Here is a 14,439-nt window from a genome sequence, read left to right as displayed (position 1 = left end):
GCATTCTATAAGTAATGATTAGCTTGAATAATGATTATCGTGGCTATATGTAATGTGTGCTGAGTATCACAGTTGATTTATTCTTACTGGTGTATTTGAAAATCTCGACTACGTAGAGCTTTTAAAAGAATGTACTTAGGCCCTCTACTGATAATTCTGAGAATAGGAAAGAGGAAAAACTGCTCTGCAATATTAAAAGGCTGGCAAAACAGGTCTTTTGGGAAAAGGGAAGGTAAATGTAGGACAAGAATAGAACTAAAAACTGTTCTATTTAAACAGAGACATTCCCTACCATTATTTTTAGAAAGATGTAAAAAAAAAAACAAACCCCAAAACCCAAAATAACAGGTGCAGTAAAGACAAGTTGTCCTGTTTTGAGGTGATGTAAAATAAAATCCATTCAAAGATCAAGCCTGCAAAAAGGCCCTATCCCAATGTCTTGTCTTCCTTATGTTTTAAAAATACCTGTTTAAAACCTAGTGTGTCCTGTATTCAGGCCAGAGCCGTAACAAAGTTAAACTAAGGGCAAGTTGCTGCTAGTAACACTTGTCAAATCTTCTTTGAAGTTTTAAGAGTCAATTGAGGAGGTCTTTTACGGTCAGGTAATCAGGAAATCTAGGTTTGGGAGTATTCCCTGGTATATGCTGTCCCCAAAACTGTGCTACCCTAAACTCTGGCTAAGTCCTTTTGGCCTGGTCCACAAACAGATTGGTGTGAGTTGGACGAATAGATAAGCTGTCTAGCCTTGGCCTGTGGCTTGACACTTTGCCAGGCTCTGTATATTTGCTAGAACAGGTGTAGCTGTGGAGTCACTGAGCTTATTCTTCAGGGTTTTCCAGATTCCTGTTGTTCTTTTCCATGACGTCATAGACTGATTGTTGCAAACCAAATTTGGTAGCTCTTGTCTGATGTGTCACATTCTAGAACAGGGATAAAGTGCACGACCATAAAATTCAATAGCAGAGAAATTCTTAAAAAACACCATTAGCTTCTAACCTAATAGCAAAGTCCTGCTATGCATTGGTACTCACAGATAAGTGAAAGCACCATGTGTCAAAATAAAAACACATGAAAAATAGTAAGACAGGAGGGAAGTAGAAAACTGCGTGTGATAATTAGGGTTGCGTTACTTGGTGCATGGGAAGGCCCTTGAACACCAGTATGCTCCAGAGGGTTGGAGAGACAGACAAGACCCCCAGGGTGAAGTTTTTCGTGAAGTGTTTTTCTTGCTCGAGAAACCATTAAAAGTGAGTTTTGCCAAGTCTTTGTACATTGTTACTGAGTGTATCCATAACAGCAGAACTTGTCATTTTGAGTTCACTGCTCTTTAGCTCTCTTCCTTTTTCACTTCTTCTTTTCTTTTCTTGTTTTTCCTCTTAATTTTATTTCCTTAGATCTAACTGGCTAAAACCGTGCTGTGGGAGACGAGCAGCTGTGTGGCAGGTATTTTTGCTCAGTGCAAGTCTCAACAGTTTCCTGGTAGCCTGTGTAGTATTGGTGGTGATTCTTCTGACTCTGGAACTCCTAATAGATATAAAGCTTCTCCAGTGTGAGTAGGAGGATTTTTTTTTTTTTTTTTTTTTTAATTTTGATGAAATAAAGGCTTAACTCGCTGGGAGGTTTTTGAAGGGGGGAGGATGGTGGGGATTTTTTCTTTCCTACCATTTGAATGATTACTAGGCTAGGTAAGAAATGTGTTTTTGTGGAACCCTGGTATAGTGAAGTTAGGCTCTTCCTTATTTTGCTGACCAAATTCAGTATAGGACACATTTTCAAAGGATACAAGCAGAGTGTACGTGCAGAGATCTGCACATACTGTCATTGGTACTTGAGAAGGTCTGTCCCTTACAGACACGCTCCGAAGAAAGATTTGTGCATCATTAATCTCCGATGCTTTTCACAGGAATGTGGATAGATGGAAGTGATGAACTTGCTAGGGTATTTGGTGCTATCTCTACTATTAATTTGCTTATAATGAGGTGGGTAGAAATTGAAATTGTGGCTTTCTATCTTGTAATGCACTGAAATGGTAGAGATTTTCATTCTTCTTTGCTAAGACACTGAGAGTTGAACGATAGATTAAATGCAGTTTTGCTTTATCTGAATTCACTCTACACAGGTTCCACAATGGAAATTTTCATGCTGTTGTTTTGCTTCTTTTTTTTCTTTCTACCGCTCTTTTCCTACATGCCGCCCCCCCTTTTTTTTGCTTTTGCTATACAAATCTGACATGAACACAAATACCAGCTATGTTTTTCCCTATGCTAAATGATGAAGAGCAGCCAGTAGTATCTCCATAGAATCTCAGATATGTTGAAATGGCAGCGATGGGGTTCACACAGTCCCATAAATGCAATAATGCATAGCATGAAAGAGTCATGGTCTGGTATCTTCTATGGCAACTTTAAACTGAGCAAACGAGCTTTTTATTCTGTTGAAGTCCTTTTATTTATGTGATTTGTCAACTGATATTTAGTGGAGTTAGATTTCACTGTAAAGATTTAGGTATTACAATTTTAGTTAAGATTACTTTAGAGGACTTTGCAGCCATTTTATAAACCCTATAAGATGAATAAATGACTAAGCTGTCTTTCCACACTGTTGCCCACTATTTAGACCCCTGTCTGTCCATACTGCACACACTGTTCTGAACATGGCCACTCTATTAGAGTTGTTATTTTCTGTAGACTCTGGTGACTTACCTTTTTGGATGAGGAAGCCCAGAATTTGGACATGTCTGCTGCCTTCAAAAAAAGTTGGGAATGCTAGTTATGGGCATAAGTCCTTAAAAAGAGAATGAGAAAGAAGCTTCCAACAATATTTATTGAGGTGCCACATCTTTCTCTACATTAAGTAGAGAAAAGTCACTTCCTGTAGAGTCAAAGAGTTTAAAAACTGTTTCTGTTGATTTCTCCTGTGTTTTTAACACAGTTTTGGAGACTCTTCTCTGGAAGCACCTGCTTTCTTACCATTTATTTTCTGAAGAATCTTCTAAAGAAGTCTTTATTTTAGAGATCATTCTTCCTCTATGTGTCTAGTGCATGTGATACTCTTAAAAGCTCTGCAGCTTACATCTTGTGCATAACAAAAGTTGTTTGGTTGAGTCAGGTGATTTCAGTGCTCAGAGGCTGCCCCTGCCTGTGTGGGTTTTCTCAGCACCTGAGAAAGGACCTGCTCTGTGTTGCTACATTGCATTTTAACTAATGTATTAACCCATCAGGCTTCTTGTCTTTGTTAAGTTGAATACCTTCTATTTTGTTTTAAATCAGATAAAGGCTATCTTGGTGGGGCTGATGTAAGTATTGCAGTTGTGTCATTTGAGGAATGTATGTAACTTACCTTAAGGTTTTAAAAAGCCATTGGGCCATAATTCTGTTTTTCAAAAAAGTAATTACAGTTTTAAGTGATTCCTTATTCTATATGAAATCGACCAATGCATTAGGATATGTTACGGCACATCACTGCCAGTTTTGTTCATAATAACTGCTAATCCAGCTATTAGTTATATAGACTGTAATTACTTTGGAAGCCTCCTTTTTTTAAAAAAAGCAAACAAAGCCTGGCATTTTCTTTGGCTGTGACATTTTGAGAGCATCATTTTCCTCTCATACTTTTAGTGCAGTCTTTGGTCGCACTGTGCAGTTCTCCCATACACGAAACTGTCATGTCAGATCAGGATGGAGACCACATTTGCAAATGCGTAGGTGATGCACAAGAAAAGGACAGAGACCCTTTAGGGTATTTTAGCACAAAGCATATTCATGCCAGAATTAGATACTCTAGAAAGCAGAGGACATATAATGGGTCTTTTATTATAGGTCTGTATCCTATAATCAGCTTTCTTAGTCCTATGTTCACAACTCTTCACATGCATTAACAAAATAATTCCTCAATACCTTGTGATGGTTTGCAAATGCAGAAATAGATGTATATTAAGTTACTTGCACCTCATTTCAAAAAAAGAGGATCATGGCAGCTTCCAGCCCTCACTCCTCAGAAATACAGAGCATTGTGTCCCTTCCTCCTCTTCAGTAGTTTTATGGGAAAGCAACTCAGGAAAATCAGCTTAGTATTGCCCTCCTTCTGCCATGAACTAGAGCGGGTGTGTGTGTAAAAAGCATCAGACCTTATGAAAACGGTGGAGCTGCAAAGCTCCGCTACTGTCCCTTCGGTTGCTGGATCCGGGCCCTGTCTTGAGTGCATGCATAGCTGTGCAAAGGAAATGCATGTTGTGGTGCAGCAGTGCCTCAGTAAGAATGGGTTCAGGGCTTGCCTGAACCATGCAGTGAGCACCTGCTCTCTGCTCCTTGCAGAAGCAATGTACTTTGTACCTGCCAGGAAATCGTCATCAGGAACAATATCCATCGAACACAAGCGCTGGTAGTACAAGCTTGTGTAGTGGCCACTCAGGGTTTGTCAGGATGTATGCTTCATCCCTCCCCTCCTGGATATACATTTTGAGGAGACGTGAAAGGGAGGGAAAAGCGGGGAAGGATAGACTGAGGTTGGCTGTACCTCTGCATTTTATACTGAACCATCTTCATCAGTTGACTAAAAAGCATCATGGATTTGCATTCACTTCTTCCACATAGCACCAGACAAGCAAAATGTGAAATAAAGCAGAACTTTTTGGCCTTTAGCTACGATTTTGGGAAAAAAAGGTCATGCCTAAAACAAATGTGAAGTTCTGTTCCAGATAGAAGTGGAAGCTGAATAGCTTAGGTGCTTTGCCTCAGACAGAATCCCAGTGATGTATCCGAACCACCACAGAGCAGGGATGAGCACCGCTTGGAGGAGACTCTTCTCCCTTTTTTGTAGCTTTCCACTGCATTTTTGAAAGGGAGTGCTTTGGAAGAGGCAAATATCCAGAATCAACGTATGGGCCAGTGATTCAGCTCTTGTACAAAAGCTTCTTGTTTGAAGGGCTGTTTAAAATTTACCATCTTACTGGCAATTTAATTGCACACTGTCTGGCAGCACGTCCAGCACTTTGCTACAGTTAGTGCAGCATCAGAAATTGATTTTCTTTCCAAATTCCTGGTTGCTCTATCTTTTTTGTCCACTAAGGGGCAGCTGGAGCCTTGTATGTCACTCGGCAGCAGTTTGAAAAATAGCTTAGGAATGGTTTCCGTTTCTTGTTCTTTATGCCACCCTATAAAGACAGTGTCTTGGAAAAGTTAAATATGATACATTTTGCCCAGTTGTGTCATCTTTAAGTAGTTTCTCTGCTGCACCACAGCAAACCCTCATCAAGCCCCAGATGAGCCTCAGCGATGAGCGTTCCAGTGGCTGTACTAACAGATTTCTTTGTATTCTGATTTCTTCCTACATCCCTTCCCTCCCCTTCCCATTTTAATCGGTTTTAATTTTAAAATAATATGCTGCTTTATTTAGTACGTGTCACATAGGTTCTTGGGACTTTGTAAATTTGCCAGTGTCTTGCATCTCTATGCACACAGTCATTGATTGCCGTAAACTTTGCTGTTACACGGTAATTCTTTGAAACAGCCAGACCGCGCAGACTGTCTTAATCTGTCTGCTATAGGGATGGTAGACTCACAGATACCCTGAAGTAAAGAGAGAATTTTTTCCTCATCATTCCCTTATTCCAAACTTGAGAGCATGTGACCTCGAGAGTAGAAGTTGCCAGCAGTTCAGATACTGGACCCTTTCAGCTTTCTGCTTTGTTTTGTCAGCAATGAAGGGAACTTTGATCACGGAATTTCAGTTGAACTTACTTGTTAAGGAACCCTCAAGAGTTCAAGACATTCATTTAAGCCTATAAAGACAACCCATATCATAGAGCTTCTTATGTAGTCTTGCAGCAATCTCATTTGTCTGAGCTTATTTCACGTTATTTATAAGCAAAATAAGTTGAATCAAATGAGAGCTTGATTTAATGCCAGTGAGTGTCCATGCAAGGCTTTAGTAGTCTGTAAAATCATACTTTTAATGAATTCAGATAAATTTTCGTGAATGTTCCTGCCAGTCAGTACCTGCAAGGACTTTTGTTCAAAGTCATTCTGCTTTGTTCAAAGTCATTCTACTACCTCAACAATCTGCATGCATGAAGAGCACCTATATGGAAAGTTAGTATGTAGAATCCAGAGTTTTATAAATTACTCTGTACAGACTTCTTCTCAGGGAGGAGTCTGAAATGAAGTGAACATAAGTGATTTTAATGGTCACTGTCTTTCTGAAAAAGACTGCTTACAAAGGAAATTGTGGTTTTTAACCAGTTACTTAAACTGGAATTTTATTTCATTTACTGTAACTTTCTCAAGTGTTCTCACAGAAACTTGCTTAAAGACAAGCTGTCCATATGACAGCCACGTTTCCTGAAATAGCCTGGACAAAAGTACTCACGTTATGTTTGTTGTACACATTAGAATTGCTCCTTAAAATTAATATATTAAGATTTGATCTTATTAGCATTAACAATGACATTGTTAATGTTCTTTCTGTTGCTTCTCTCACTATGGTTTTCCTAGAGTCAAACCTGACTCTGAGAGGAATGGGATTCTGAGCCGGTCATGACTGTTCATGCCACATCCAAAGAGCTGTACAAAAGTCTCCTTACTTAGGTTATTTATTTAGATGATAGAAACGTGTTTTGAAGTCCAGTTTTTAAGCATCCGTTCCAGAATATTACTGATCTTCAGAGCTGAATTGTCAAAGACTGAATACAAGGAATAATACAAGGGATTCTGTTTCCTTACAGAATTCTGTGGATTTTTAGGCAAACAGGATTTAGTCACACATCTCGTACTAAAGCAGTGCATGGAGTGAAAGCATGGAGCAGGGACAGAGCATCAAAGACCTAAAATGTGTATGTCGTTGCTTATCAGCAGTCTTATCTGTAAAAGCTGCAATGAACAGCTGCCGTGGCTGCTAGCATGCTGGCCTGCATTAGGGTAAGCAGCTGGCAGGGCTGGAGTTCCATGTCCCATTACATCCCATTCCCTTTCTGGTACTTCCATTACGAAATTTAAGCAAGCAAGCTTCACCCATATGTAAGTTGTAGCAGTACTAACTATATTAAACACAAGTTGCATTCTGCTGCTATAATGATGCTTCATTGTATTGTGTTAATTGCAGTTTCAAGTGCTTCACAGTTTGCAGGAATAATTCACTGGATCAGCCTAGTCATCCTGTCTGTTTTCTTTTCAGAGGTATGTATAATCGAAGTCTTTCACCACATACAGAACTGCAAAGTATTTTTATGCTGTCACTGGAATTAGCAAGAGTTTAACAGTAATTTGACTGTGAATAAATGTAGCACAGTGTACTTTAAGGAGAAGGAAAAAAAAAAAGAAAAAAAAAAAACAGTTGCCACTCCTACTCAGCAAACTAAAAAATCTTGTTTAGATTAGCACTGTTTGTCAGCTGGCTAGAGTTGTCGAGGAAACATGGAAGATACTGTCTTACAAATTATAATTGGAAAACTACCGAAAGAAATAATGATCTCCAAATCACTACAGGCACAGGGCAGTACTCGTTTCATCAATTTGTTCTCGCAGAGATCTCATCGGTGTCATTGGGTATAAGGTACGGGAATAAGACACATTCTTCAGGAATAGAGATACAAAGGGTTTTTTTACAAAAAGATCTGTTTTAAGAATGGCATTATGTCCTCTCACACTTTATGTGGGTAGCTTAGATGTTCTAGGTTGCTGCATATAGACACAGGAAAAGAATGAAACAAATGGTGAATTTCTTTGCAAAAATTTGTATGAATGTATGCATTGGAAAAGGCTGTAGTCGATGATATAACAAATAACCCAACTGGGATAATCCGTTATAGTTTTCAACTTTATTTCTGCCTCCCCCTCACCCCCCAAAAATGAAGTAATTGGTATTGAGATATTTAGACTATTCCTGAAATATCCCAAAATATTTTTAAGGCTGTTTTTCCAGGTCATAAGGTGTTACTTCTCATAAAAACCCATTTTATGTTTGTTAAGTTGGAAGACAGCTTGGACTTGAATATTTTAAAATATTTTTCCTATTTCCATAGGAGAAATTATTATCACCCAAACAGATGTTAAAGTCTTCACTCTGCAGTAAATTTAGGTGAGGGTTACAAGAAAAAACAAAACAAAACAAAAAAAAAACCAGGGAGCTGTGATATCTGCAAATGTTTTGATAGATCACTTGTGTTGAATTCACACTCGCCATATTATACCACTGATTATTGCCATGGTTCTATTAATCAAATACATTTATTTACATATATCACTTTGTATTTCTACTCATAACAGCAATTTTCTAGCTGGTGTTCAGAATGTCAGTGGGTACTTCCTGAAGGGATTCCTTGATAACAGGCAGGGGGTCTAAAGACTGCTTTGCATCCTAGCCTTCTGGTACTGCAGTTAGTCAAATAGATACGATTATCTTCCCCATTCCTTGACAGTGATTGTGTGTTGTAGGATACATTTAAACTGACTGAAAAAAAATATCTAAATGTTTAAAAAAATTTGCAGAGTCTTTCCTTTATGAATTGCACATTCTAATTCTCAAAGACCCAGGTTTGCTAGATGGAGTCCATTCCCTGTAAAGAAATACTTTCCCCTCTCCTCCAGAATCTTTCTTCAGAGGGGATTAGCATCCTGGAGCTCTCTGTAATCCTGAGCTTCCTGACGGGATCAGCTTGTACTCTGCTGCTAGCAGCATGGCTGCACATGCACGCTCACCTGATCCTCATTGCTTTCTGGAGCTTGTTTCACAAAAACTTCTCTTGTGATCCTCAATTTCCTTCTGCTGGGGTGTAGTCTCAAGATCTGTTTTCATTCTCTTGTACCACCAACCACTCTTCTCAAACCCTGATGCAGTGCCTTGCTCCTGTATCCCTTCCATAGTTTAATTCATACACTGATGGTTTGTGGTTGGTTGGTTGTGGCAGTGCAGATGCATCCTCAAGGCCAGTACTCATCTGTCTCAAGGAGGAAATTAGTTGTTCATTTCTACTGAGACAGAGTACCCACATAAATGGATATGTAATCTGAACTGATTCAGATTACAGGAAAACAATAACAGAAATAACTTCACAGAGCCAAAACTGGTTGCCTGGCTCACCATCCTCATTTTGCATCAGTGTTGGCTTTTCTCCTTCCCTCTGTATTAGGTATTTGGAACCACTTTTCTTTGTTTACTTGCTGTTCTCATTTTTCATAAGCCTCTTATCGCTCACTTTATTATCTGTTTCTGTCTTCCAAAGTATCTTCCTTCACCTGTTTGATGATGGTTTGAATTTACACCAAAAAAAAATGAGGCCACAAGGCAGCCATGTAAGGTACACAGAGGAGGACAGATTTTCGGATATTGGTTCATTTGGCAGCTCAGAGTCCTTGACTGGGTTAAAGCAACAGTGGTGGCTCCACAGAGCAACTGGATGCGCTTCAAAGACCACAGGTCCGGAAAAGAATGAAGGTGTACCTTTCCTACTGGGTTTGCTGCAGTTGGTCTTGTGCCAGGTTGGTTTAATGAGCAGCAGCGTATCCGTTTGCATTGAAATGTGTCTCATCAGAGGAAAAACGGAGGGTTTAATTTTTTTCTCATCCAAATAAAAAACTCTGATTTTTCAAGAGGTTACAAAATATTGCAAAAATTGCAGATCACAGAAATTTTTTTTTTTCATGCATCTTAATTTTATTTACTCTTTTGGTGCTTTCAGGGGATTTTTTTCCCTCTGATGGCAAAGACCGTGAGTCAACTGTCTTTCTTTGGAATTATTTGTTGAGACAATCCTGTGTTATAGTGAAATTTTGCAGTCTGTGACTATTCATGCCAGGATGATTTTCCAGAGATGAGCAGGTTTAATTAGTTTGCTTGGATAATAACAGGCAACTGCTGAGGATTGATTAGTCCTTCAGTCAGTGCCTTTTTCCTCAAAGCAAGGATTCAGGGTTTCAGAAGGGGCTGTTTCCGCAGTAAGTATCATGTCCTAAGTTTGGATGTTCATTCTGTAGTTTGGTTCCCATTAGTTGTAAGTGCAGATACGTAATTCTTCAGAAAGGCCTCAACTCAGACCTAGAGAACAAATAGTACGAAGTTGTAAAAGACTTGTTAAAAACCAGAAAACTTTCAGCACTAAATCTGAATGTTTTGGAAAAATATGACTGATTAAAAGCTAGTGCTATAAAGGCATTGCAAGTAATTACAGTCCTATCGTGCTGAAGTTAAACAGGCACTGGCTTTCTGCATGGTTAAAATGAAGGGGACAAACATGCCAGCAGCTGGCAAATGCCAGCAGAACAGCTGCCAACAAAATTAAGTAGCTACTCTCACAGCATATTCCTGCTTTTTCTACACTTGTGTTATAGCCCCAAGCCTTAAAGGAATTTATTGCACTCTGTTAATTTTATATTCTCTGTCACTGTCTGTGACTTTCCAACATTAAAATATCCTTATTCATGTGAAGTGCACACCAGCTCTTTTTGCTTTTTTCCAAGTATTTGAACAGGATTTGCTAGTGGTGATGATTGTGTATGTTTGTCTCTGTTTACATACATCACTATGATTTGTCTGTGCACCAAATGTTACCCAGATGTTAAGACAGAAGAGAAGAGACAGACACTGGGGGGGGGAAACCCCAGTACCAACAGCAAGGCAAGGCCGGGGTTACACCCTATCAAGAGGGCAAATTCGGCCTTGGTAATAGTTGGCTGAGAAAAGGAAGATGGGGAATGTCACAGTGTTTTGGTAAGTGGATTGGAGTCTGCTTGTATTTTAATAGTCTTATCACATTGCCACAAATACGTGATTCTGTAGCTGTTGTTCAGTTCTGCTTTTCCACTAAGATTGATGCGACTGCGTGCAAGAATTGAGTTCTTTGATATTAGTTGTTTGCATTGCTCTGTGTGTGCTTCAGTCAGCCAAGCACTCAGGCATTCTGCTAGCTTTCAGCACTTGAGTGTTTCCCTGGGAGTAACCAAGTCTTCTGATGTGCTTAAAGTTAAGCAGTCACGGCATTGTGACTTTTTTCCTGCATCTGTGTCCAAGAAATGAGTTCTCAAATTGAGTAGAGTAAGTCTGGGGTCCTAGCTGATAAAGAATTTGTTTCATTAGCTATAGCTTACAAGTGCATTTTATATTTTCACTTTTAGGAGGGGAAAAAACCCAAAACCAAGACTTTCCTCATCCTGTATGTTAAAAGGAAGTGTTCATAAGTAGTCTGGCACTTTACTCCTTATTAATAACAATCCTTGTAAGGAATAAAACCTCCTAAGGAAGACCCTACTATTAGGTTTCTGTTAAAAAGGAAAGACATCCCAAATGACCGAACTAAGAAAATGACATATTTCCCATGTAGAGTTTTCATAACAAATTAATAACTTTATATTAATCAGTTGTTACGTATGTTACATTTTTTTGTGAGTTTCAAACAGCTGAGCAGAAATAAAATAATTTTTTATTCTACAGTTCTTCCATAAGCTGTGGCTTCTTTTCTGGATGTTTGCTTTCATTCCATGTACACACAACTTTTCTCATAGTGCATAAATGCACTGCGTTGCTGGCTGTGGCTGTTCTGATTTTTTTAAGGGGGTTGATTAGGGGGCATCTAGGAACAAAGATACGGATTTTATATGCTAATATAATTTATGAAGGTAAATTTAAGAGTCCTTCTTTGCTACTGTGTAAAAAAGTAAATACTTAATGTACTGCAAAATTTGTTTTCTAACCACATTTCTTGCTTCACAAAAAAGTATTTACCAGGGAAAATGGTTTTGTAGAGGTCTAGGAATTTAGCTAAACGCCTTCCTGAAATGCCAGTCTCCCCATTTCATTTCCAAGAATATACCTGACTTACATGGTGTGCTCCATCACTGCTTCATCCATGCTTTCATCTCCAGTCCAGCACCTTCTACATGGTGTGTTTCAAAGATCAGAATTAGTGCTAGCGTAGTCGCGCACAGAGGAAACTTCTGACGCAGGGCTGCTTAGGACCGGCTTTCTGTCCAAGCTGCATTTACCTTATGGTAGTATCCTGCATTTCTAGTAAGCCATTTCTATTCCTGAAAAGCCCTTTCAAATCTGATCAGAGTTGTCAGTTTAAAATTAATTGTTTTTCTCCATATTCTAAGAACAAATATTATGGGAGAAGGTAAGACCAAATGTTAACTGCAGTGTTTATGCAAAGGTTCATTTGGATACTATATGATATCGTAATACAGTATTAGTGGTAGTCAGTGAAAAAGAATGTACTGCATTCATGTCTATTAGTGTCACCAAGCTTTTGCAGTTAATTATTTCTGTGTGACCACATGTGCTAATAGAGCCCCAGCAATGACGGAGTACAGTACACGGGGAGTGTTTTGTACTGGGTGATACGTGAGGTGAAGTCAGTAGTTACACGTTTCCTTTCAGAGCCTTGACTGAAGAGAAGCCATGGGAGGAGGATGCTTATGCACTGGAAAGAGAAGGGCGACTCAGTTTAGAGATGCTAACATGTTCCTCCACGCTGTAGTGGCCTGGGGCTAGCATGCACTAGAACAGCTAATGCAGTATCTCAGGACAGGCACACCAGAAGGTGGCAAAAGAAGATTCTTCCAGAGTAGTGGATGAGCTAAGGCCTCTGTGGAGTGACCCAAACCAGAGAGGTTATAAATTACAGATTGGGTACAGGGTGTTCTTTGTGGGAAAGATTTCAGTAAATACTTGGTCTTAGGAGATATATCCAAAAGCCAGAAGCTTAATCTTCAGAGTTTCTGTATGAGCCAGAGGTAAAGACCCTCTGTAACGGCTAGATTAGTTTTGTGGCAGTGGAAGGAAGGAAGGGCTCTTCAAAAGACACCCTTTCTAGCCCACTCCATTCTGCCTGTCTCTTGTAGGATCACTGCCCCATCTCAGAATTCAGAGTTGCCCTCCTTTGCTGTTAGCTAAACCTGTGGGCCAGCTTCACCTCCTGTGCTGCCTTCTTTTGATTTCATTACGCTACTGATTAATTTGGCACAGTGGGTCACTGAGTAGTAAATTGTATATTAACTGTGCGGGCAAAAAAAGTATTTAAAGTTACCTAATGTACGTTGCTGTCAGCTAGCTCATGCAGATTGTGGGAATTCACACAGCTGGCTCAGGAAAGGACTTGGCCAGGTTTCTCTACAAAATTAGAGCAAAGATCTACAGTTTGTCATAAACTTCACTGCAGACAGTTAATGTTGTGCAAACAACTGTGTGTCACTGAGGGACACTGTCAACTTCAAAATTACATTTGTGTCTGAAAATGGTTTAAAATTTTACTTTTATCTGGGTTTACTCCAACTTAAAGGAGTTAACAGAAGTGTTCAGTCATTTCCCATTTATGAGTGCACTGGACAGACTTTTTATGTAGGAATTTAGCTTTTCTCAGAAAACAAGAAATGTATTTCTTATATAACTAAAAAATATGTATGTTAAGGACTTTCTAATTAAAAGATTTGCAGTTAAGAAATGTTAAAGCATTCTTTTTCAAGTACAAAAAAACCAAGCCGGCAGTGGCCTTTAACAGAAAGGTACTCACACTGATATTTAACGTTTGCATTCAAATCTATGTGTCAAAAAACGCAGAATGCCTGTAGTGTAATGCAAAACTATGTGTGTGCATTTGCTACAGTGCTGAAAAATGCCTGCACATCAGTAGGAAACAGCAGCGCTGCTCTATTTTTTTCTATTTTTTCAAATGGTAGTGGTGACTAACATTTATGTTTTGTCTGTGATGAGTGTTACAGTTGCAATTCTCTTTTAATTCATATGCATTTTTCAGTTTGGTCCATGTAGAGAGTGTAGGAAGTTTCCTGGATTATTAATTTCTGTATCTGTTTTTTTTTTTTTCCCCCTAGATTCTGCTACAGGTTCTCATTTTTTGAGTTCTGTATAGAGAAAGTACACAATCAAACACAATATGTATTTGTTTGAAAGGTATTTTAGATTGTTTGGGAAAAAGACTAAACTGTTGTTTATAAGTAACACCAATGCTTTCATTTCAGTCAAAGTATTTATTGTATTGAACAGTCAGGGAGATTTGCCCAGTGAAGTCCAAATTTTCTTGGCTTAAGACTCCTCTGGGTAAGAGTTATGGCAGCCGCAGTGGGATGTGATCTCGTGCTTTGTACAAGCAGAAGGAGAGTAGAGAAAGCTAAACCTAGTTCGCAGTTGCCGCTAGTGAAGACTGGCTAGTGGGCAGTAAATGAGCGTACGGCACCTCTGTCTCCAGATGCACACAGTCTGTGACTGACTCACGGTGCTTTCTTGGGGTGCCCGGTTCCCCCAGGACACCAAGGAAAAGCTGCCTTACATGGCTTTTGTCACTTCAGTGGTGATGAGGGTTTTTTTGTTAAGAGTGCCAATGCTGGTGCATAGCTTCAAGACCTTCCATACAGAACAAATGTTTTTAAAGCTTAACCCTCAGTTGTGCCCAGTTTGTTCTGAAGAGTGCATCTCCCAGATGGAGAGCTGGGTTCA

General features: G+C 39.2%; 1 protein-coding gene across 1 annotated transcript in view; it reads left to right on the top strand.

The window, feature by feature from the left end:
• Window positions 1-1,394: 1,394 nt before the first annotated feature.
• The window catches only part of LOC104618767 (transmembrane protein C15orf27-like), a gene marked incomplete at both ends in the record, with an annotated part of 41,467 nt that continues 28,422 nt past the window's right edge, over window positions 1,395-14,439 (top strand). Inside the window, 2 exons of the mRNA XM_010284448.1 lie at window positions 1,395-1,549; window positions 7,099-7,172. Coding sequence (XP_010282750.1) covers window positions 1,395-1,549; window positions 7,099-7,172 — 229 coding nt within the window. The remainder of the gene's footprint in view (window positions 1,550-7,098; window positions 7,173-14,439) is intronic.

The sequence above is a fragment of the Phaethon lepturus genome, unplaced genomic scaffold (assembly GCF_000687285.1).
Source record: "Phaethon lepturus isolate BGI_N335 unplaced genomic scaffold, ASM68728v1 scaffold7823, whole genome shotgun sequence".
Classification (NCBI taxonomy): domain Eukaryota; kingdom Metazoa; phylum Chordata; class Aves; order Phaethontiformes; family Phaethontidae; genus Phaethon; species Phaethon lepturus.
Note: the sequence above shows the minus strand (reverse complement) of the source record. Positions and strands in the feature narration are given on the sequence as shown.